The sequence below is a fragment of the Orbicella faveolata genome, unplaced genomic scaffold, assembly GCF_042242905.1.
Source record: "Orbicella faveolata isolate gen_17 unplaced genomic scaffold, um_ofav_v1 contig_47, whole genome shotgun sequence".
NCBI lineage: Eukaryota > Metazoa > Cnidaria > Anthozoa > Scleractinia > Merulinidae > Orbicella > Orbicella faveolata.
This window is the reverse complement of record NW_028301577.1, coordinates 10,710,348-10,735,000: the sequence shown is the minus strand read 5'-3', so window position 1 is coordinate 10,735,000 and position 24,653 is coordinate 10,710,348. Positions and strand designations below refer to the sequence as shown.

The following is a 24,653-nucleotide window of genomic DNA, read 5'->3' as shown; positions in this document are numbered from 1 at the left end:
GTAATTTGACACTCTTGTTTTTCACAAGGTAGTAAAGTCAATTAGAGCTGACGAATCGTCACCACTTGTTCCCACGAGATGTTTGCTATTTTTAGTTACAAATGGTAACTAGACACTTTTGTTTTTCATATGGCAGTAAATTCAATTAGAGCTTACAAGTTATGTTTTTCACAAGGAGTAAATTCAATTAGAGGTCACGAATCGTCGGTTCTAGTTCTTAGGGGATGTTTTAGAGGAGACGAGACTATTTAGATTTGAAACAGTTCTAACGTTTACGATAGTAAGTGCAGGTAGTGATTGTTTTGTCTTTATTGCATGCAAATATAGCGATATATTTTTATTTTTCAGTTACAAAGTGTAATTTGACACTCTTGTTTTTCACAAGGTAGTAAATTCAATTAGAGCTGACGAATCGTCACCACTTGTTCCCACGAGATGTTTGCTATTTTTAGTTACAAATGGTAACTCGACACTTTTGTTTTTCATATGGGAGTAAATTCAATTAGAGCTTACAAGTTATCGGCTATTGTTTCCAGGATATTAAACAAAAAAGAAGCTTTCATTTCTAGAGTGTTTTTACGTCTGTGCAACAGTAGTTTAATAGTTTTATTTGATGACGTTCATTTTAGTCTGATATTTTTAAAGGTAAAATGTATGAAAACTGTTCAAATGTTCTTTGAAGACTTCGTGGCGTCAAGTTAAAGTGCATTTAATTAAATCAGACTTTCAACGTGTCAGAGAGGTTTTTTCTTTCTTTCTATTTTTGGTGAAGTAGTGTTGTTGCGTTGTGTTGTGTAAAAAGGGTAAACTTACGACTCGTCTAAAATGCGAAAAGTTCTCTTAAGTATTTTTGAGCGAAAGTTCCCCTTAGGGGTTGGAAGGGCTATGTGATCGGTGAGAAAGGGAGTTATGCATGTGCTCGTGTCACACCAATCACAGTGTGGGTTGTATCAAAGAACGAATCAAATTGTCTGTTAGAAAGTAAGATGATATCTACATTAATCTGGAGACGTGTCAGATTACTTTAGTATGTTCAGTCGAACATTTTACATGTCAATCGATTTAGCTTTATGGAGGGAGAATTACATAAGGAAAGTATTTTCTGTGACGCTCAGCTGCTTACAACCCACACGCTGTCAGCAAAAGGCCCAACACTAAATTGTGATTCCAGCGTTTGTTTTGGACGGGCTAGTTTTGTTGACCGAAGTAAAAATTGTAGGAAGGATATTGTTATTATGAAGTTGTTTGTGTGGTTATTACAAAGAGTTGCAGAAATGTTAAGAAATCTCGTTGTGATTGCGTCATGGCCTACTTTGCGTCGAAGGTGGCTGGGAATATTTCGTATAGTAAGTGTGGTGTCATTGAAAATTTTTGCTATGATAGTCACACTGTGTAAGAAACAGGAACAGAGAGAAACAATTGTAGACGATCAGCGAGACATGGATATCAGTAAAGCTGCAGATCCTGTCGTCGAAAGTGAGTATGTGCGCGGAGAGTTATCAATAAAGACTTTAAGCGTTAGTTCCTTGAAATGTAGAGAAAGAACACCGTGTACTAAATGTAAAACGAGTGAAGGATTGCGCGCAAAAGCTAGGGATTTCAAGCTTATGTGTTGGATCGATGGCAATAATTATTTGCAGGGAACAAGATGCTCTGAAAACGATTTAAAAAGTGTAAGATCGAGATATTGTATTTTCGAGTGTAGCGGAGGATACAAAAGCGTGACTGGAAGACGTAAGTTTAGATGTCGAGAACCTTCAAGAATTAGTTCCAGGGTTAAGATTGGTAAGCAAAAAAATAGAGAGATAAGATGCTTATTTAAGAGAAAAGTACTGGGAGCTGTTCCAAGGTCGTCTATACTTTACAAGTTCAGAAAAAGCAGCATTCGAAAGGAGCACGTCTGTTTCAAGTATTTCTTTGGGATATCAGCTAAAAAGGAGAGAAAGAAGAAGAAACAAAAGGCACATAGTATGCTTAATAAGCGCAGGAAAAGAGTTGTTCTTAAAAATTGTTGCGAAGTATTTACGGATAAAAATCATCAAAGTTTGTACAAGAGTATTAAACTTTATAATGACATTGAAAGTAATCCTGGACCAGTATACATGAATGAGTTATGTACAGTAACAGGAAGTTTTCATCAAGGTAACGAGGAGTTATTTGGGATAAATGCTGGGAAACAATGTGTTGTAAATAGTCTGGTAGTGATTATATTTAATGCAACTGCTAGCTGTTTTACAGAAGCATGGAACAGTACAAAAATGGACAATATTCTTCGTGTGGGAAATGGCCTTTACTCATATATTCATTTGTCAATAAAAGAAGATTTGCTTTTACTAAGTGAAATACCCAGTGCATTGTCCTTGGATGACGAAACATACAGATTATCTTATAGTGAAAGCATTGCCGGTGATGTGAACATGTTAGAGTCAAGAGGCTGCTATTTTTCTTTGTTGGAAGCATTACGTTTTTTGAAAAGGCGATATAATGCTTGTCTGCTAACAATATTTTGTAACACTGTGGCGATATTTTTTGCTGAAGATAAAATAAAATTGTTTGATGTTCATTCTAGAGATAAGTGGGGCAATGCATGCAGTGAAGGAGCTTCCGTTTTGCTTGAGTTTTCAAGGTTAGAAAAATTAATCGACTATTTGCAAAGGTTTTATTCATGTAATAAAGTCGTACCTTTTGAAGTGATAGGTGTACATGTTACCAAGTTAATGTTCGAAGAATGTGGTGTAAATATTATTAATAGTCAAAAAATGGAGGGTAATTTTAGTGAAAGTACAAAAGTCCATAATAGAATGCCGGTCATAGAAAAGGATTCAGCGGGTCATAGCAAAACAAGGAGGCTGGATAAGATGCGAGAGCAGAGGCGTCGAGAGAGAAAAATAGAAACATGTGAACAAAGAGTTTTGAGGCTTCAGAAGATGAGAGAAAGGAACAAAGCAAAAAGGCAAAATGAATCTGAAGGTGAAAAGAAGATGAGGCTGGACAAAGCTAAAGAAAGAAATCGAAAGGCAAGAAATATTGAGACGGAAGAAAGTAGAAAATCAAGATTAGAGAAATCGAAAAAATGTAGAGAGCAAAGGAAAGATCGGGAGACAATCGAACAAAGGAAGATTAAATTTAAAAAATTGAAAGAAAGTTTTAAGCAAAGGAAAAATCAAGAAACATTTGAGCAAAGGGAGGTTAGATTAAAGAAATTGAAAGAGGGTTTTCAGGAAAGAAAAAACCAAGAAACAGTTGAGCAAAGGGAGGTTAGATTAAAGAAATTGAAAGAGAGTTTTCAGCAAAGAAAAAACCAAGAAACAGTTGCGCAAAGAGAGGTTAGATTAAAGAAATTGAAAGAGGGTTTTCAGCAAAGAAAAAATCAAGAAACAGTTGCGCAAAGGGAGGTTAGATTAAAGAAATTAAAAGAGGGTTTTCAGCAAAGAAAAAATCAAGAAACGGTTGAGCAAAGGGAGGTTAGATTAAAGAAATTGAAAGAGGGTTTTCAGCAAAGAAAAAACCAAGAAACAGCTGAGCAAAGGGAGGTTAGATTAAAGAAATTGAAAGAGGGTTTTCAGCAGAGGAAAAATCAGGAAACGGTTGAACAAAGAGAGACGAGATTAAAAAAGAGAAGAGATAGTTTTACGCAGATAAAACGACAGGAAACATTTGAGGAAAGGGAGGTTAGATTAAAGAAATGGAAAGAGGGTTTTAAACAAAGGAAAAATCAAGAAACGGTTGCAAAAAGGGAAACAATATTAAAAAAGAGAAGAGATAGTCTTAAGCAAAGAAAACAACAGGAAACAGTTGAAGAAAGGGAGGTTAGATTAAAAAGAAAGAAAGACAGTTTTCAGCTAAGGAAAACACAGGAAACAGTGGAGCAAAGAACGTCTAGATTACTCAAAGTAAGGAGAAGTATGCAAGTTAAAAGAAGTAGTGAAAAAAAGGGAGAGAGAAGATTACTTAGATTGGAAACTATAAGAAAGAGGATGGAGCGTAAGAGAAAAAGTGAGACAGAAGTTGATAGAGTTGCGAGGCTTAAAAGAAAGAAACAGAGAAAAAGTGAAACTAAGGACGGCTCAATAGGTGAATTAATTTCAAAATTCCACCAGGTCATTGCAGAGGGGCCGACATTTGTGTGCATTTGTTGTGATCAGTTGTGGTACAAACATAGTGTACACAAGGCTGAAGTACTGTCTAATTTTGAAAATGGAAAAATCTAATGCAGAGCCAACAAGTTGTGTAAAATCCAAAACTGGATGGCCTTTAAATTTATACCTCGAGTAATGTTGTAAAGTTCATGAATTAAATGTTTACTTCGGTATTGACCATGTTCTTGTTGTTGGTTTATGAATTTCTTGCAAAACTTTGTTCATGAGTCAAATTTAGTCCAACATTCAATCGATGCACCAACGGTTAAACATGTAAACTGTAATGGGCAAAACAACAGGTGTCTTTGAGGCTTTAATGAGCTATCGCTGCTGAATTGCAGTCTTACTCAGTTTTAAGGTGGCTCCCTATAGTTTTACTATCGCACGCGCGCTGAGGACGAAAGCTAGCTCAAGTAATCTGCGCGCGCTCGAAGAAAACGTCAATGTTTTTCGATATTTTATTACGTCAACATGAGCACAACAAGCAAAACTGACAGTGAATTTTCTCGCGTTTCCTTCCGTGAAATTCCGTAAAACTTGGCAGATTGGTAGTAAATGTTTTACTTTAGTCGGAGCTCGTTTTTCAGGAAAATCTATAAGACCAGTTTTCTCGCAGCGGTAAAAGACGTAAATTTGCAAAAATCGAAAAACCTGTCTTTACAAACCCTACCTTTTTCGTCTTTAAAATTCGTATCCCGCAGGAAGCGATATGCTGTGAAAATTTGGGAAGATTTCACCGAAGGAAATTCAAGAAAATCGAAAGTAAAGCCATAAAAAAGTAAAAAACATATTTGTTTGGGCATTTATAATTCAAGACTAAAACCAATAATTTTAACAGAGATAATAGTAAAACACTAGTTAATCACTGCTTATTACGCGTAATTAGTTTGAGAGAACTGGGTGTAAAAACGAATGCAAAAACGGCATTCAAAACATAACACTTGCGCGCGCAACGCCATAAATGATTACCCTATGGAGCCACCTTAAAAGTATGGATTAAGTATATTTTTGCTGTCAAGCGAATGTTGATAAAGTTATTTTGTGAACACCAAGTTAACACAATTTAAATCATCGTCTTTATTAAAAATAGAAAAGTGGAGCCATGCAGTTCAGTGCTAAGTGAATCTATTTGTCCGAGCAACCATTCTTAATTTTGGTAAAATTAAGAAAATCCAACCAAAAGTAGGAAATATATTTTAACTCCAAAAAACAGCACCTGACTTGCATGACGGCTCAGTGCTATACTGATAAACTCGTAATAACAGTCAATTTCCTACAGTTATACGCTTTCAGATATCTGTAAATTTCCATACGTATTTTACTACTCAGTTTTGATACACCCTGAAATATAATCTTACAGCTACGCAACGTCTATGCAATTCAAATTCAGCAGAGATGACAGATCAAAAAGAATATTACTTCCGAGTAATTTCATGCGCAAAAGAAAATTAAAAGCTTTTTGTTGCTAAGTTCAAATGCGGCGTTCTAAGCTAATGAAGATGTGTAACGAGGTAAATGCCGTGGGAGCGTGGTGTTTAGACTCTCTGTGCATCTCTAGCTAGGTGGTTTGCTTTCTGAACAAAATAGTATTAAAATCTCCCAGTCTGATAAATTGTGTACTTGAATAAACGATTGCCTCTGAATATTATTTTCCTCTGTTTGTATTCTTTAATTCATATTTTCTGTTGGAAAACTCTTGTAAGCGGTTTTGTTTTGACTAGACAAATTTGCATACAAGGCTTGAGTTCTGATCTTTCGATTATCGTTTTATCGCCGACAAGCTATATTTTTAGCAATCTTAAGTATTAAGTTTAATTTCTACATGTAGATAGTACTCATTAGTTTATACCAAACCAGTGGATGGCGCTATTCGTGCATTCTGATTGGCTACTAAAACTCCGAATAATATTCGCTTTTCACCTCCCAGTTCACGAGAGTCGCAAGGAAAACGGTTTCCTTGTTTCCTAACGTAGCAGAAGAAGAAAATTTAACAGTCTATGAAGCAGCTGTCCCTATTTAGGGACCGTTCATTTTTTATGAGGGAGGGGGGGCTGGTGGGATTTGTGAAGCACCATCTAGAAATCGCATGACCCCCCCTCAGCTTACCAATTTTTTTCACATGGCCCCCCCTTATAGCGGTCATTTTTTGGGATGACCCCCCCCCAAAAAAAAAATTGAACAAACAATATTTAGATTTCAACTTTTTTTAATATTTCTCTATTATTACCCTACTTCAAGTTATTGTGCTCACTATGAAGACAATATTTACAATCCCTATACAACAGAGAGCTGTTGTTTAAAAAACAAATCAAAAGAAAGAGAAGTCAATTTCGGATCTCCTAGTTATGGCTCGCCCTGAGCGTGTGGCATTTGGCCTCTCATTGGCATCTTCCTCACCTGAATTGACGTTAGCAAGAATGACGTCACTTGAGTCATCTTCTCCCCCAGAGTCAATGGCATCACTGTCGTACTCATCATTGTCACTTTCGTCCCTTTCACTATTGTCAGCACTTGCCCTGTTGTCATTTTGTGTCAATGTCCTGGCATTTCTCAGTGTTGGTTGGCCAGCTCTGAGAGGACTCTTCTGCTGCAAGCATGAATGTCTTACAATTGCCTTTACTTTCTCACTCTTGCTGCTTTTCAAATGCTGCCTCAGCCCGTGGTGGTTCAAGTACTTGTTTAGTTCTGGAACACGTAGCTTTTTAAGCTTGGTTAGATCTTCGCACAACTCAGTCCAAGGATAATCCTCATATGATTTATCTTTTGCGTCCCTACTTAACTTTGCCTTTTCTTCTGCTCTCTTTTTCCTTTTAAATTCCAGCACTTCAAGATGCTGAAGATAATCCACCACAAACTTTGATTTGACAATAAACGTATCTGCAAATAGAGCAACGCTCTCTGGGTCAGATAAAACCAGCCTGCCACTTCCATGCTCTTTCTTCGCTTGGACCCTTGGCTGCCAGTCATCTGGATCACGCCCTTCTCTTGGGGTCTTCTGGTAGGAGAGGTAGTGGTATTCCGGTAGGCAGGAATGGTCAGGAACTGGTTTAGGGTATCTTTCTATGGGTGGTCCAGTCCATTCACAACAAGAAGAACAAATTTCTCCTACCTTTTCTTGGCAGGACAACTTTAGAAACTCCCTGTAGTTCTCCCCCTCCTCATAGTGCTCATTCATAAACTTCTCAATCTTACGCAAGTAACAGTGGCCTGGAACAGAGTCTTTCCTTGCTCCTGCATTGTGATACTATACCAAGTACGAAGTGTTGTGAAAAAACTGGAAATCTGTTGATGTGTTGTGTGAAACACATTGTTACATTTAATTTACAGATGTCTTTATTTGGAAGGTTTTTACGTCTACTCTAGTGATAGGCATGTATAAATGTTGCCCTGTGCAGGTAAAACAAAAAGCTATGAGAATACAACATCAAATGGTTACACGAACCATGATTATTCAATAATATCAGTTCAATATAATATATAAAAAAAAAAATCGTCTTTCCTTTTCTGGTAGGTCACTAGTTCCTCCTCTGCTGATGATACAACCATACCTTAGGGTCTCCGGAAAACAAGCCTTGGCTATATTGTTAATCCAATCGAGATAAGAGCGCGTTACTACATGAGCATCATGAAAGAGGCTCATTCCAAAATGCGCAGTAATGGCGAAAGCGACGAGTCGTGTAAGAAAAGGTTTACAGCTGAACGATCCAGGCAGTTTGACATCTTACAAGCAAAAGAAGCAATCTTTCTAAGTGCGGATGGCTGTTCAGAAAGGGCGAGTGAGTTTTCCATGCCAAGGTACCAGTTGAAGCCCAGTGATGGAAGAAAACTAAACTTCTCCATCAAAGAGCACAGAGCAATGGTGGAAAAGTTGAATGTCATATTGGAAGATGTAAAGGAACACGATTCCACACTCTTTTAGTCCAATGGGCTTGCTTTAAAGCAGGGCGAAGAATTTGCCCACAGTTTTAATGTAAAACAGATCAAATGTTTAGAAGCTAAGTTGACGAAGGTCACATAGGACGTGGATGCACTAGAAAATAAGAAGAGCAATTATAACAGCATATTCAAGGGCATACTCAAACAGCACATCAACAAAAGGAGAAGGAAAAAAGAAAACCGCAGAAAGTCAAATGAAAGAAAGAGGAAGCGGACTGAAAACAACGTCCAACGAGTTTATGGAATCTGTGTTGGAAACCCGCTAGGAAATGATCTTCCACAATGCCTTGTGTACCCTCCTAGAACAGCCGTCCCGGAAGAGTGTATTAAAGTTGAAGATGTTGCCACGTCGTTATTTAGAAGAGATGGGCCATACATCGCACAGCTCTTGGAAGGGAATTATTTCACCCATGCTGCAAGAAGCAGAATCACAACCAACCTTGAGCAGGAAGTCAGAGATTATGTTTACATCTTCATGTACCCTGACGAGTACACTCTTACGGAAAGCATTGCTGCTTCTTGCAGCATTGGTGAAAGAGACTCCCATAGCAGCACAAGCGGCGACGAAGAACTCGACGACAGCGAAGATGAAGATGAGTGCCAGTGAAAGTTGCATTCGAAAATAACAGTGTTAAATACTTCTTTTCAGTACAGCTACAAATGCTTTTTGACGCCAAACGTTTTTAAAGCAGGAAAGTGTGTAATAAATTTGTATCCTGCCTTCTATGTTTATTCTATAGTAATTTTTTTGATATTCAAACATCATGCCATTTTAAAGTTTTACTAAAATATTTCACGTAACCCCCCCTTTTTCCCTTATTTTTTTGGGATGGCCCCCCCTCGAAAGCTATTTTTTTTCGCATCGCCCCCCCCCCCCCCCCAAATCCCACCAGCCACCCCTACCTTATAAAAAATGAACGGTCCCTTAAGCCTATTGCAACAAATTAAAACTGCAAAATTGGGCGTGACAGCATTTACAAGTACAACTTTACTATTTTTAGCTGTGAAGTTATCGACGAAAACCAACATAAAACGATTTGTTTACATAATTATTGCAATTTACAGCAAAGCAGCTTAAGGGTTATTGTTTAGAGGTTAGTGAAATAAAAGCGAAAAAAGTTATAAAGTGTCTTACGGCATGGTTTTAAATCTTGAACACGCTACAACTCTAGTCCTGTTGAAGAAATTCTTCTGGAGAAATTTTTGTGCCTTAAAAAGTTTTAGAGAATTAAACGCGACGGCAGTTTCTACAACAAATCATTCGCTTACCGCAATTCAGCAATTCGCTTCAGTTGAATCTTTCGAGCAGCAAATTCCAGCATGAGTTATTAATGCTAAACTGTGAGTGAGTTGAAAAGTCTGAGATGACTTTTCTTGCCCTGTTGCAAATTCTTCGTGCGAATTTGCTTGCGGAGGACTTTTTGCGGTCCTCTGAGTCCATTTTTGCGCATATTTTATCCTACTGGTCTGATATATACGGTGGTCGGTAGCTAGATAAACAATAGCCTTCATTTGGCGCGAAAATATGCTCGGGTATTTGTCCGCTGGCATTATTTGTTCCGAGTTAACTGTGAGCTTTGAGGAACAGACAATGTCCAAGGACAAATATTCGAGCATATTTTCACGCCAAATAGAGGCTATTGTGTTTATTATCCTTCAAATATTTTCCGCAACACGCGCAGTTTTGAAAATTGGGGAATATTCTCGGATATTCCCCGGTTTTAGGTGGAGAATATTCGGTCACGTTTTCGCGAGCGAAAATATTTGATGGATTATAATGGTGGATATTTACCTTGCAGCTTCGCGCCTCGGTAAATAACATCCACCGCTAGCCACCTCCACTGTGGGGAATATTTGGTAAATAAGCAGTTATCATTTTTCCTTCAACAATATTTTATTGAACCATACTGATTCTTTTTGGGCAGCTAACAGTTTTTATCAGATTACCTTCACGTGCGCATTGGCCCAGTTTTCCGCGTCGCTTGATGGAACAAATAGGCTCGAATGAATTTTGTGTTTTAGCCATGACTATAAAACAGTGAGGAAAACGGTATAAACATAGCGATCAGACACTTCACTACAGCAGCTTCCGTGCTTTGCTCAGCCAGGCAAGCCTTCAAATCTTTAACGAATGGAAATCCCATAATATGCTTTAATATTATATATTCAACATGGCTGCTGCATCGGGAAAAAGGTTGCGTGTTTTGTATTATATGAATATCAAATAGCACGAAATAATAGCCAATAGCCGGTGAATGCATTAATGTATATGAATTAATGATAATATTTATCTACATAAACTTTATCAGTCATCAGTTTCATTTTACTCCCAAGAAGAAACTTCCTGTGGCCACTAAGTCAACATCGATAAGGACTCTAATCGAATCAAGACTCTACAGCGATGTGGTTCTGGATCACATCATTGTTTTTGACTACCATAGCAATACTTGGAAACACTCTTGTAATATACCTCATCATCACTCGCCGTCGACTTCGTACCAAAGCAAACTGGTTTCTCTTTTCATTGGCCGTGGCCGATCTCAGCTTAGCCGCTGTTTTTATTCCGCCTCATTTTCGCTGCCGAATAGCAGGCTGCAGCCATGCAGAGGTGATCCTCTATTTAGTCTCATACTTCGGGGATGTTTCTGTTACAAGCATAATGGCATTCACTGTGGACCGCTATTGTGCAATAGTCCTACCCCTCAAATACACACGCATAATGACAAAGACAACGATCAGTCTCCTTCTTATGTCGGCCTGGCTGGCGCCGTTAATTCTAGATACTATTCCCACACTCGCGCTGTCAAATGAAAATATCGCACAGCTCACAAGCATGGTGATTTTTCAGTTCACACCTTGCATCTTCTTGGCGATAGCTACGAGAAAAATCATTAAAATAGCAAACAACCATGCCAGACGCACGTCAATTTTATTAAAGCAGCTCAAGTTCAACCGTGCGAGCCAGCGACTGCGAGGAAAATCAGAAGTGTCATCAGCTCACTTGATCACAATTATGGTTGGAATATTTTTAGCCTGTTACATTTCCCAGTCATTATCTTCGTTGTGCGCCTGTTTTCCGTCTTGTAAAGCAGCACAACCCGAGCAAGTCGTCAGATACGTTTTATCATTTCTTCTGATTATAAATTCTGGTGTAAACCCTTTTGTCTACGCACTTTTCAAGCGAGATATAAAGAAGGAATTTTCACGGGTGTTTTTGTGCAAAAGGAAAACTGTGAGATAAACAATCGCTTTTTTTAGTGAAAACAAAGTGAATACATATAGATATCAGAGCGACATAATTTTCTTTATGGAACCAGGGTGTCTGAAGTCGAGGATTTTACTTAAAACTAAATGCTTCTGATTAAAATTTTTCTCAATAAATCAACAATTCAAAAACATTAAAGGTTTTCCTATATGAATTAGCTCTATTGTAACTGACATTAATTACACACCTGCTTGACCCTAAGGCGATCGATTTTTCTCTTAAAGCCATGTTTGACCATTTCCCTAATTTTTGTTGGCGTGTAAGCTCATTTTATTAACATTCCCATAAAATCAGTAATATGCCCCATGCTTTGGTGTTCTTTAAATTGAAACAAAGGAAACCTAACTTTCTACGGGAACTCTACATGGATATTTTGATTAATTAAAAGTGAACCATCATTATTAAAGGAACCAGACTTTTCCTCCTGTCTACAAAGCGCCGTCATTACTCAGGCAGTTTCAAGTGCATTTTATGAAATTCAGGCTGATCAGCATTTCTGCTAGACATTCAGATTTAATCTTGATTGATATCACTAATATCAGTCTTAAACTAAGCTTACCAGTCGATACACCATTTAACGAAATATGCCGCCCGTTTTTTTTTTCCTTCCAACTGCTAAAAACAGCATCAAAAACAAAACGCTCTTTCGCCATTTTTCTACTGATATCGGATAAAGCTACTTGAAATTTTCTTCCTCGCAAAGAATGAATCAGTATTTCTTTAGAACTCTTTTCATTTGTAACTTGGTGTATAACGCTTTAATTTTTGAAATTGGAAAACGACGGCTGCTTAAAGGCTCACTTAAAATATGCTCGGACAAAGCACTTAAAAAAATTACCAATGGTAGACTTCTCGGGACTCAGTAAGCAAGCCAACAGAGAACACTTCGTTGCAGTTTCAGTCGTTGAAGACATTCGCTCATTTTCTTTCAAATTCACAACTGTATTTCAGAATGGTTAATTAATTAATGCATTATTTTAAGTTCTGTTTCTGCCAACCTCTGTCATCACACATGGCTGCGTCATAGGTACAAATTTGTGTCAAATTTTTGAGTTATTTTTTTGTAAAAAAAATACCTCTTAGTCGGCGCGTCGGGTATGTTATGGACGGGTCAATGGGTGAGTGAGTGAGTGAGTGAGTGAGAGATGTATGTATGTCACACCAATCAGATTGGATCTACTATGAACAGCCAATCAAATTTCTTGTTGTAACGGTAAATGCTTCGTGAGAAACACAAGGTATGTATAAACACATGGACTTTGGTAATTGAAAAATAAAGAGTGACGTGTATGTTGCCGGTTTGTGATTTTTAGTCCGGTTTGGAGGGGAGTGTGACAGTTACACACGTACATTGGGTTGTTTTAGAGTGCATAATTTTCAGTGTAATGGTGGCTAGTTATGAACGAGATGAGTCTCGAGTTTTGAAGCAGCTCATGAGTAGTAGGCAAATGACACGAGATATTTTTATTTTTAATTACAAAGGGTAACTTGATACTTTTGTTTTTCACAAGGAGTTAATTCAATTAGAGGTCACGAATCGTCGGTTCTAGTTCTTAGGACATGTTTTAGAGGAGACGAGACTATTTAGATTTGAAGCAGTTCTAACGTTTACAATAGTAAGTGCAGGTAACGATTGTTTTGTTCTTATTGCATACAAATGTAACGAGATATTTTTATTTTTTAGTTACAATGGGTAATTTGACACTCTTGTTTTTCACAAGGTAGTAAAGTCAATTAGAGCTGACGAATCGTCACCACTTGTTCCCACGAGATGTTTGCTATTTTTAGTTACAAATGGTAACTAGACACTTTTGTTTTTCATATGGCAGTAAATTCAATTAGAGCTTACAAGTTATGTTTTTCACAAGGAGTAAATTCAATTAGAGGTCACGAATCGTCGGTTCTAGTTCTTAGGGGATGTTTTAGAGGAGACGAGACTATTTAGATTTGAAACAGTTCTAACGTTTACGATAGTAAGTGCAGGTAGTGATTGTTTTGTCTTTATTGCATGCAAATATAGCGATATATTTTTATTTTTCAGTTACAAAGTGTAATTTGACACTCTTGTTTTTCACAAGGTAGTAAATTCAATTAGAGCTGACGAATCGTCACCACTTGTTCCCACGAGATGTTTGCTATTTTTAGTTACAAATGGTAACTCGACACTTTTGTTTTTCATATGGGAGTAAATTCAATTAGAGCTTACAAGTTATCGGCTATTGTTTCCAGGATATTAAACAAAAAAGAAGCTTTCATTTCTAGAGTGTTTTTACGTCTGTGCAACAGTAGTTTAATAGTTTTATTTGATGACGTTCATTTTAGTCTGATATTTTTAAAGGTAAAATGTATGAAAACTGTTCAAATGTTCTTTGAAGACTTCGTGGCGTCAAGTTAAAGTGCATTTAATTAAATCAGACTTTCAACGTGTCAGAGAGGTTTTTTCTTTCTTTCTATTTTTGGTGAAGTAGTGTTGTTGCGTTGTGTTGTGTAAAAAGGGTAAACTTACGACTCGTCTAAAATGCGAAAAGTTCTCTTAAGTATTTTTGAGCGAAAGTTCCCCTTAGGGGTTGGAAGGGCTATGTGATCGGTGAGAAAGGGAGTTATGCATGTGCTCGTGTCACACCAATCACAGTGTGGGTTGTATCAAAGAACGAATCAAATTGTCTGTTAGAAAGTAAGATGATATCTACATTAATCTGGAGACGTGTCAGATTACTTTAGTATGTTCAGTCGAACATTTTACATGTCAATCGATTTAGCTTTATGGAGGGAGAATTACATAAGGAAAGTATTTTCTGTGACGCTCAGCTGCTTACAACCCACACGCTGTCAGCAAAAGGCCCAACACTAAATTGTGATTCCAGCGTTTGTTTTGGACGGGCTAGTTTTGTTGACCGAAGTAAAAATTGTAGGAAGGATATTGTTATTATGAAGTTGTTTGTGTGGTTATTACAAAGAGTTGCAGAAATGTTAAGAAATCTCGTTGTGATTGCGTCATGGCCTACTTTGCGTCGAAGGTGGCTGGGAATATTTCGTATAGTAAGTGTGGTGTCATTGAAAATTTTTGCTATGATAGTCACACTGTGTAAGAAACAGGAACAGAGAGAAACAATTGTAGACGATCAGCGAGACATGGATATCAGTAAAGCTGCAGATCCTGTCGTCGAAAGTGAGTATGTGCGCGGAGAGTTATCAATAAAGACTTTAAGCGTTAGTTCCTTGAAATGTAGAGAAAGAACACCGTGTACTAAATGTAAAACGAGTGAAGGATTGCGCGCAAAAGCTAGGGATTTCAAGCTTATGTGTTGGATCGATGGCAATAATTATTTGCAGGGAACAAGATGCTCTGAAAACGATTTAAAAAGTGTAAGATCGAGATATTGTATTTTCGAGTGTAGCGGAGGATACAAAAGCGTGACTGGAAGACGTAAGTTTAGATGTCGAGAACCTTCAAGAATTAGTTCCAGGGTTAAGATTGGTAAGCAAAAAAATAGAGAGATAAGATGCTTATTTAAGAGAAAAGTACTGGGAGCTGTTCCAAGGTCGTCTATACTTTACAAGTTCAGAAAAAGCAGCATTCGAAAGGAGCACGTCTGTTTCAAGTATTTCTTTGGGATATCAGCTAAAAAGGAGAGAAAGAAGAAGAAACAAAAGGCACATAGTATGCTTAATAAGCGCAGGAAAAGAGTTGTTCTTAAAAATTGTTGCGAAGTATTTACGGATAAAAATCATCAAAGTTTGTACAAGAGTATTAAACTTTATAATGACATTGAAAGTAATCCTGGACCAGTATACATGAATGAGTTATGTACAGTAACAGGAAGTTTTCATCAAGGTAACGAGGAGTTATTTGGGATAAATGCTGGGAAACAATGTGTTGTAAATAGTCTGGTAGTGATTATATTTAATGCAACTGCTAGCTGTTTTACAGAAGCATGGAACAGTACAAAAATGGACAATATTCTTCGTGTGGGAAATGGCCTTTACTCATATATTCATTTGTCAATAAAAGAAGATTTGCTTTTACTAAGTGAAATACCCAGTGCATTGTCCTTGGATGACGAAACATACAGATTATCTTATAGTGAAAGCATTGCCGGTGATGTGAACATGTTAGAGTCAAGAGGCTGCTATTTTTCTTTGTTGGAAGCATTACGTTTTTTGAAAAGGCGATATAATGCTTGTCTGCTAACAATATTTTGTAACACTGTGGCGATATTTTTTGCTGAAGATAAAATAAAATTGTTTGATGTTCATTCTAGAGATAAGTGGGGCAATGCATGCAGTGAAGGAGCTTCCGTTTTGCTTGAGTTTTCAAGGTTAGAAAAATTAATCGACTATTTGCAAAGGTTTTATTCATGTAATAAAGTCGTACCTTTTGAAGTGATAGGTGTACATGTTACCAAGTTAATGTTCGAAGAATGTGGTGTAAATATTATTAATAGTCAAAAAATGGAGGGTAATTTTAGTGAAAGTACAAAAGTCCATAATAGAATGCCGGTCATAGAAAAGGATTCAGCGGGTCATAGCAAAACAAGGAGGCTGGATAAGATGCGAGAGCAGAGGCGTCGAGAGAGAAAAATAGAAACATGTGAACAAAGAGTTTTGAGGCTTCAGAAGATGAGAGAAAGGAACAAAGCAAAAAGGCAAAATGAATCTGAAGGTGAAAAGAAGATGAGGCTGGACAAAGCTAAAGAAAGAAATCGAAAGGCAAGAAATATTGAGACGGAAGAAAGTAGAAAATCAAGATTAGAGAAATCGAAAAAATGTAGAGAGCAAAGGAAAGATCGGGAGACAATCGAACAAAGGAAGATTAAATTTAAAAAATTGAAAGAAAGTTTTAAGCAAAGGAAAAATCAAGAAACATTTGAGCAAAGGGAGGTTAGATTAAAGAAATTGAAAGAGGGTTTTCAGGAAAGAAAAAACCAAGAAACAGTTGAGCAAAGGGAGGTTAGATTAAAGAAATTGAAAGAGAGTTTTCAGCAAAGAAAAAACCAAGAAACAGTTGCGCAAAGAGAGGTTAGATTAAAGAAATTGAAAGAGGGTTTTCAGCAAAGAAAAAATCAAGAAACAGTTGCGCAAAGGGAGGTTAGATTAAAGAAATTAAAAGAGGGTTTTCAGCAAAGAAAAAATCAAGAAACGGTTGAGCAAAGGGAGGTTAGATTAAAGAAATTGAAAGAGGGTTTTCAGCAAAGAAAAAACCAAGAAACAGCTGAGCAAAGGGAGGTTAGATTAAAGAAATTGAAAGAGGGTTTTCAGCAGAGGAAAAATCAGGAAACGGTTGAACAAAGAGAGACGAGATTAAAAAAGAGAAGAGATAGTTTTACGCAGATAAAACGACAGGAAACATTTGAGGAAAGGGAGGTTAGATTAAAGAAATGGAAAGAGGGTTTTAAACAAAGGAAAAATCAAGAAACGGTTGCAAAAAGGGAAACAATATTAAAAAAGAGAAGAGATAGTCTTAAGCAAAGAAAACAACAGGAAACAGTTGAAGAAAGGGAGGTTAGATTAAAAAGAAAGAAAGACAGTTTTCAGCTAAGGAAAACACAGGAAACAGTGGAGCAAAGAACGTCTAGATTACTCAAAGTAAGGAGAAGTATGCAAGTTAAAAGAAGTAGTGAAAAAAAGGGAGAGAGAAGATTACTTAGATTGGAAACTATAAGAAAGAGGATGGAGCGTAAGAGAAAAAGTGAGACAGAAGTTGATAGAGTTGCGAGGCTTAAAAGAAAGAAACAGAGAAAAAGTGAAACTAAGGACGGCTCAATAGGTGAATTAATTTCAAAATTCCACCAGGTCATTGCAGAGGGGCCGACATTTGTGTGCATTTGTTGTGATCAGTTGTGGTACAAACATAGTGTACACAAGGCTGAAGTACTGTCTAATTTTGAAAATGGAAAAATCTAATGCAGAGCCAACAAGTTGTGTAAAATCCAAAACTGGATGGCCTTTAAATTTATACCTCGAGTAATGTTGTAAAGTTCATGAATTAAATGTTTACTTCGGTATTGACCATGTTCTTGTTGTTGGTTTATGAATTTCTTGCAAAACTTTGTTCATGAGTCAAATTTAGTCCAACATTCAATCGATGCACCAACGGTTAAACATGTAAACTGTAATGGGCAAAACAACAGGTGTCTTTGAGGCTTTAATGAGCTATCGCTGCTGAATTGCAGTCTTACTCAGTTTTAAGGTGGCTCCCTATAGTTTTACTATCGCACGCGCGCTGAGGACGAAAGCTAGCTCAAGTAATCTGCGCGCGCTCGAAGAAAACGTCAATGTTTTTCGATATTTTATTACGTCAACATGAGCACAACAAGCAAAACTGACAGTGAATTTTCTCGCGTTTCCTTCCGTGAAATTCCGTAAAACTTGGCAGATTGGTAGTAAATGTTTTACTTTAGTCGGAGCTCGTTTTTCAGGAAAATCTATAAGACCAGTTTTCTCGCAGCGGTAAAAGACGTAAATTTGCAAAAATCGAAAAACCTGTCTTTACAAACCCTACCTTTTTCGTCTTTAAAATTCGTATCCCGCAGGAAGCGATATGCTGTGAAAATTTGGGAAGATTTCACCGAAGGAAATTCAAGAAAATCGAAAGTAAAGCCATAAAAAAGTAAAAAACATATTTGTTTGGGCATTTATAATTCAAGACTAAAACCAATAATTTTAACAGAGATAATAGTAAAACACTAGTTAATCACTGCTTATTACGCGTAATTAGTTTGAGAGAACTGGGTGTAAAAACGAATGCAAAAACGGCATTCAAAACATAACACTTGCGCGCGCAACGCCATAAATGATTACCCTATGGAGCCACCTTAAAAGTATGGATTAAGTATATTTTTGCTGTCAAGCGAATGTTGATAAAGTTATTTTGTGAACACCAAGTTAACACAATTTAAATCATCGTCTTTATTAAAAATAGAAAAGTGGAGCCATGCAGTTCAGTGCTAAGTGAATCTATTTGTCCGAGCAACCATTCTTAATTTTGGTAAAATTAAGAAAATCCAACCAAAAGTAGGAAATATATTTTAACTCCAAAAAACAGCACCTGACTTGCATGACGGCTCAGTGCTATACTGATAAACTCGTAATAACAGTCAATTTCCTACAGTTATACGCTTTCAGATATCTGTAAATTTCCATACGTATTTTACTACTCAGTTTTGATACACCCTGAAATATAATCTTACAGCTACGCAACGTCTATGCAATTCAAATTCAGCAGAGATGACAGATCAAAAAGAATATTACTTCCGAGTAATTTCATGCGCAAAAGAAAATTAAAAGCTTTTTGTTGCTAAGTTCAAATGCGGCGTTCTAAGCTAATGAAGATGTGTAACGAGGTAAATGCCGTGGGAGCGTGGTGTTTAGACTCTCTGTGCATCTCTAGCTAGGTGGTTTGCTTTCTGAACAAAATAGTATTAAAATCTCCCAGTCTGATAAATTGTGTACTTGAATAAACGATTGCCTCTGAATATTATTTTCCTCTGTTTGTATTCTTTAATTCATATTTTCTGTTGGAAAACTCTTGTAAGCGGTTTTGTTTTGACTAGACAAATTTGCATACAAGGCTTGAGTTCTGATCTTTCGATTATCGTTTTATCGCCGACAAGCTATATTTTTAGCAATCTTAAGTATTAAGTTTAATTTCTACATGTAGATAGTACTCATTAGTTTATACCAAACCAGTGGATGGCGCTATTCGTGCATTCTGATTGGCTACTAAAACTCCGAATAATATTCGCTTTTCACCTCCCAGTTCACGAGAGTCGCAAGGAAAACGGTTTCCTTGTTTCCTAACGTAGCAGAAGAAGAAAATTTAACAGTCTATGAAGCAGCTGTCCCTATTTAGGGACCGTTCATTTTTTATGAGGGAGGGGGGGCTGGTGGGATTTGTGAAGCACCATCTAGAAATCGCATGACCCCCCCTCAGCTTACCAATTTTTTTCACATGGCCCCCCCTTATAGCGGTCATTTTTTGGGATGACCCCCCCCCAAAAAAAAAATTGAACAAACAATATTTAGATTTCAACTTTTTTTAATATTTCTCTATTATTACCCTACTTCAAGTTATTGTGCTCACTATGAAGACAATATTTACAATCCCTATACAACAGAGAGCTGTTGTTTAAAAAACAAATCAAAAGAAAGAGAAGTCAATTTCGGATCTCCTAGTTATGGCTCGCCCTGAGCGTGTGGCATTTGGCCTCTCATTGGCATCTTCCTCACCTGAATTGACGTTAGCAAGAATGACGTCACTTGAGTCATCTTCTCCCCCAGAGTCAATGGCATCACTGTCGTACTCATCATTGTCACTTTCGTCCCTTTCACTATTGTCAGCACTTGCCCTGTTGTCATTTTGTGTCAATGTCCTGGCATTTCTCAGTGTTGGTTGGCCAGCTCTGAGAGGACTCTTCTGCTGCAAGCATGAATGTCTTACAATTGCCTTTACTTTCTCACTCTTGCTGCTTTTCAAATGCTGCCTCAGCCCGTGGTGGTTCAAGTACTTGTTTAGTTCTGGAACACGTAGCTTTTTAAGCTTGGTTAGATCTTCGCACAACTCAGTCCAAGGATAATCCTCATATGATTTATCTTTTGCGTCCCTACTTAACTTTGCCTTTTCTTCTGCTCTCTTTTTCCTTTTAAATTCCAGCACTTCAAGATGCTGAAGATAATCCACCACAAACTTTGATTTGACAATAAACGTATCTGCAAATAGAGCAACGCTCTCTGGGTCAGATAAAACCAGCCTGCCACTTCCATGCTCTTTCTTCGCTTGGACCCTTGGCTGCCAGTCATCTGGATCACGCCCTTCTCTTGGGGTCTTCTGGTAGGAGAGGTAGTGGTATTCCGGTAGGCAGGAATGGTCAGGAACTGGTTTAGGGTATCTTTCTATGGGTGGTCCAGTCCATTCACAACAAGAAGAACAAATTTCTCCTACCTTTTCTTGGCAGGACAACTTTAGAAACTCCCTGTAGTTCTCCCCCTCCTCATAGTGCTCATTCATAAACTTCTCAATCTTACGCAAGTAACAGTGGCCTGGAACAGAGTCTTTCCTTGCTCCTGCATTGTGATACTATACCAAGTACGAAGTGTTGTGAAAAAACTGGAAATCTGTTGATGTGTTGTGTGAAACACATTGTTACATTTAATTTACAGATGTCTTTATTTGGAAGGTTTTTACGTCTACTCTAGTGATAGGCATGTATAAATGTTGCCCTGTGCAGGTAAAACAAAAAGCTATGAGAATACAACATCAAATGGTTACACGAACCATGATTATTCAATAATATCAGTTCAATATAATATATAAAAAAAAAAATCGTCTTTCCTTTTCTGGTAGGTCACTAGTTCCTCCTCTGCTGATGATACAACCATACCTTAGGGTCTCCGGAAAACAAGCCTTGGCTATATTGTTAATCCAATCGAGATAAGAGCGCGTTACTACATGAGCATCATGAAAGAGGCTCATTCCAAAATGCGCAGTAATGGCGAAAGCGACGAGTCGTGTAAGAAAAGGTTTACAGCTGAACGATCCAGGCAGTTTGACATCTTACAAGCAAAAGAAGCAATCTTTCTAAGTGCGGATGGCTGTTCAGAAAGGGCGAGTGAGTTTTCCATGCCAAGGTACCAGTTGAAGCCCAGTGATGGAAGAAAACTAAACTTCTCCATCAAAGAGCACAGAGCAATGGTGGAAAAGTTGAATGTCATATTGGAAGATGTAAAGGAACACGATTCCACACTCTTTTAGTCCAATGGGCTTGCTTTAAAGCAGGGCGAAGAATTTGCCCACAGTTTTAATGTAAAACAGATCAAATGTTTAGAAGCTAAGTTGACGAAGGTCACATAGGACGTGGATGCACTAGAAAATAAGAAGAGCAATTATAACAGCATATTCAAGGGCATACTCAAACAGCACATCAACAAAAGGAGAAGGAAAAAAGAAAACCGCAGAAAGTCAAATGAAAGAAAGAGGAAGCGGACTGAAAACAACGTCCAACGAGTTTATGGAATCTGTGTTGGAAACCCGCTAGGAAATGATCTTCCACAATGCCTTGTGTACCCTCCTAGAACAGCCGTCCCGGAAGAGTGTATTAAAGTTGAAGATGTTGCCACGTCGTTATTTAGAAGAGATGGGCCATACATCGCACAGCTCTTGGAAGGGAATTATTTCACCCATGCTGCAAGAAGCAGAATCACAACCAACCTTGAGCAGGAAGTCAGAGATTATGTTTACATCTTCATGTACCCTGACGAGTACACTCTTACGGAAAGCATTGCTGCTTCTTGCAGCATTGGTGAAAGAGACTCCCATAGCAGCACAAGCGGCGACGAAGAACTCGACGACAGCGAAGATGAAGATGAGTGCCAGTGAAAGTTGCATTCGAAAATAACAGTGTTAAATACTTCTTTTCAGTACAGCTACAAATGCTTTTTGACGCCAAACGTTTTTAAAGCAGGAAAGTGTGTAATAAATTTGTATCCTGCCTTCTATGTTTATTCTATAGTAATTTTTTTGATATTCAAACATCATGCCATTTTAAAGTTTTACTAAAATATTTCACGTAACCCCCCCTTTTTCCCTTATTTTTTTGGGATGGCCCCCCCTCGAAAGCTATTTTTTTTCGCATCGCCCCCCCCCCCCCCCAAATCCCACCAGCCACCCCTACCTTATAAAAAATGAACGGTCCCTTAAGCCTATTGCAACAAATTAAAACTGCAAAATTGGGCGTGACAGCATTTACAAGTACAACTTTACTATTTTTAGCTGTGAAGTTATCGACGAAAACCAACATAAAACGATTTGTTTACATAATTATTGCAATTTACAGCAAAGCAGCTTAAGGGTTATTGTTTAGAGGTTAGTGAAATAAAAGCGAAAAAAGTTATAAAGTGTCTTACGGCATGGTTTTAAATCTTGAACACGCTACAACTCTAGTCCTGTTGAAGAAATTCTTCTGGAGAAATTTTTGTGCCTTAAAAAGTTTTAGAGAATTAAACGCGACGGCAGTTTCTACAACAAATCATTCGCTTACCGCAATTCAGCAATTCGCTTCAGTTGAATCTTTCGAGCAGCAAATTCCAGCATGAGTTATTAATGCTAAACTGTGAGTGAGTTGAAAAGTCTGAGATGACTTTTCTTGCCCTGTTGCAAATTCTTCGTGCGAATTTGCTTGCGGAGGACTTTTTGCGGTCCTCTGAGTCCATTTTTGCGCATATTTTATCCTACTGGTCTGATATATACGGTGGTCGGTAGCTAGATAAACAATAGCCTTCATTTGGCGCGAAAATATGCTCGGGTATTTGTCCGCTGGCATTATTTGTTCCGAGTTAACTGTGAGCTTTGAGGAACAGACAATGTCCAAGGACAAATATTCGAGCATATTTTCACGCCAAATAGAGGCTATTGTGTTTATTATCCTTCAAATATTTTCCGCAACACGCGCAGTTTTGAAAATTGGGGAATATTCTCGGATATTCCCCGGTTTTAGGTGGAGAATATTCGGTCACGTTTTCGCGAGCGAAAATATTTGATGGATTATAATGGTGGATATTTACCTTGCAGCTTCGCGCCTCGGTAAATAACATCCACCGCTAGCCACCTCCACTGTGGGGAATATTTGGTAAATAAGCAGTTATCATTTTTCCTTCAACAATATTTTATTGAACCATACTGATTCTTTTTGGGCAGCTAACAGTTTTTATCAGATTACCTTCACGTGCGCATTGGCCCAGTTTTCCGCGTCGCTTGATGGAACAAATAGGCTCGAATGAATTTTGTGTTTTAGCCATGACTATAAAACAGTGAGGAAAACGGTATAAACATAGCGATCAGACACTTCACTACAGCAGCTTCCGTGCTTTGCTCAGCCAGGCAAGCCTTCAAATCTTTAACGAATGGAAATCCCATAATATGCTTTAATATTATATATTCAACATGGCTGCTGCATCGGGAAAAAGGTTGCGTGTTTTGTATTATATGAATATCAAATAGCACGAAATAATAGCCAATAGCCGGTGAATGCATTAATGTATATGAATTAATGATAATATTTATCTACATAAACTTTATCAGTCATCAGTTTCATTTTACTCCCAAGAAGAAACTTCCTGTGGCCACTAAGTCAACATCGATAAGGACTCTAATCGAATCAAGACTCTACAGCGATGTGGTTCTGGATCACATCATTGTTTTTGACTACCATAGCAATACTTGGAAACACTCTTGTAATATACCTCATCATCACTCGCCGTCGACTTCGTACCAAAGCAAACTGGTTTCTCTTTTCATTGGCCGTGGCCGATCTCAGCTTAGCCGCTGTTTTTATTCCGCCTCATTTTCGCTGCCGAATAGCAGGCTGCAGCCATGCAGAGGTGATCCTCTATTTAGTCTCATACTTCGGGGATGTTTCTGTTACAAGCATAATGGCATTCACTGTGGACCGCTATTGTGCAATAGTCCTACCCCTCAAATACACACGCATAATGACAAAGACAACGATCAGTCTCCTTCTTATGTCGGCCTGGCTGGCGCCGTTAATTCTAGATACTATTCCCACACTCGCGCTGTCAAATGAAAATATCGCACAGCTCACAAGCATGGTGATTTTTCAGTTCACACCTTGCATCTTCTTGGCGATAGCTACGAGAAAAATCATTAAAATAGCAAACAACCATGCCAGACGCACGTCAATTTTATTAAAGCAGCTCAAGTTCAACCGTGCGAGCCAGCGACTGCGAGGAAAATCAGAAGTGTCATCAGCTCACTTGATCACAATTATGGTTGGAATATTTTTAGCCTGTTACATTTCCCAGTCATTATCTTCGTTGTGCGCCTGTTTTCCGTCTTGTAAAGCAGCACAACCCGAGCAAGTCGTCAGATACGTTTTATCATTTCTTCTGATTATAAATTCTGGTGTAAACCCTTTTGTCTACGCACTTTTCAAGCGAGATATAAAGAAGGAATTTTCACGGGTGTTTTTGTGCAAAAGGAAAACTGTGAGATAAACAATCGCTTTTTTTAGTGAAAACAAAGTGAATACATATAGATATCAGAGCGACATAATTTTCTTTATGGAACCAGGGTGTCTGAAGTCGAGGATTTTACTTAAAACTAAATGCTTCTGATTAAAATTTTTCTCAATAAATCAACAATTCAAAAACATTAAAGGTTTTCCTATATGAATTAGCTCTATTGTAACTGACATTAATTACACACCTGCTTGACCCTAAGGCGATCGATTTTTCTCTTAAAGCCATGTTTGACCATTTCCCTAATTTTTGTTGGCGTGTAAGCTCATTTTATTAACATT

The 24,653-nt window shown here is 37.8% G+C and overlaps 3 protein-coding genes across 3 annotated transcripts; all 3 read left to right on the top strand.

Annotated features, from left to right (window-relative positions):
* The first annotated feature begins 10,282 nt into the window (after positions 1-10,282).
* LOC149097116 (octopamine receptor beta-2R-like) lies at positions 10,283-11,478 on the top strand. Its single transcript, XM_089280347.1, has one exon. It carries the CDS (start codon positions 10,477-10,479, stop codon positions 11,314-11,316), a length of 840 nt encoding a protein of 279 aa, XP_089136473.1. The 5' UTR covers positions 10,283-10,476; the 3' UTR covers positions 11,317-11,478.
* Positions 11,479-12,382: 904 nt separating this feature from the next.
* Positions 12,383-17,350, top strand: LOC149097115 (uncharacterized). Its single transcript, XM_089280280.1, has one exon. It carries the CDS (start codon positions 14,104-14,106, stop codon positions 17,242-17,244), a length of 3,141 nt encoding a protein of 1,046 aa, XP_089136406.1. The 5' UTR covers positions 12,383-14,103; the 3' UTR covers positions 17,245-17,350.
* Positions 17,351-23,314: 5,964 nt separating this feature from the next.
* Positions 23,315-24,510, top strand: LOC149097114 (octopamine receptor beta-2R-like). Its single transcript, XM_089280354.1, has one exon. It carries the CDS (start codon positions 23,509-23,511, stop codon positions 24,346-24,348), a length of 840 nt encoding a protein of 279 aa, XP_089136480.1. The 5' UTR covers positions 23,315-23,508; the 3' UTR covers positions 24,349-24,510.
* The last annotated feature ends 143 nt before the right edge of the window (positions 24,511-24,653 follow it).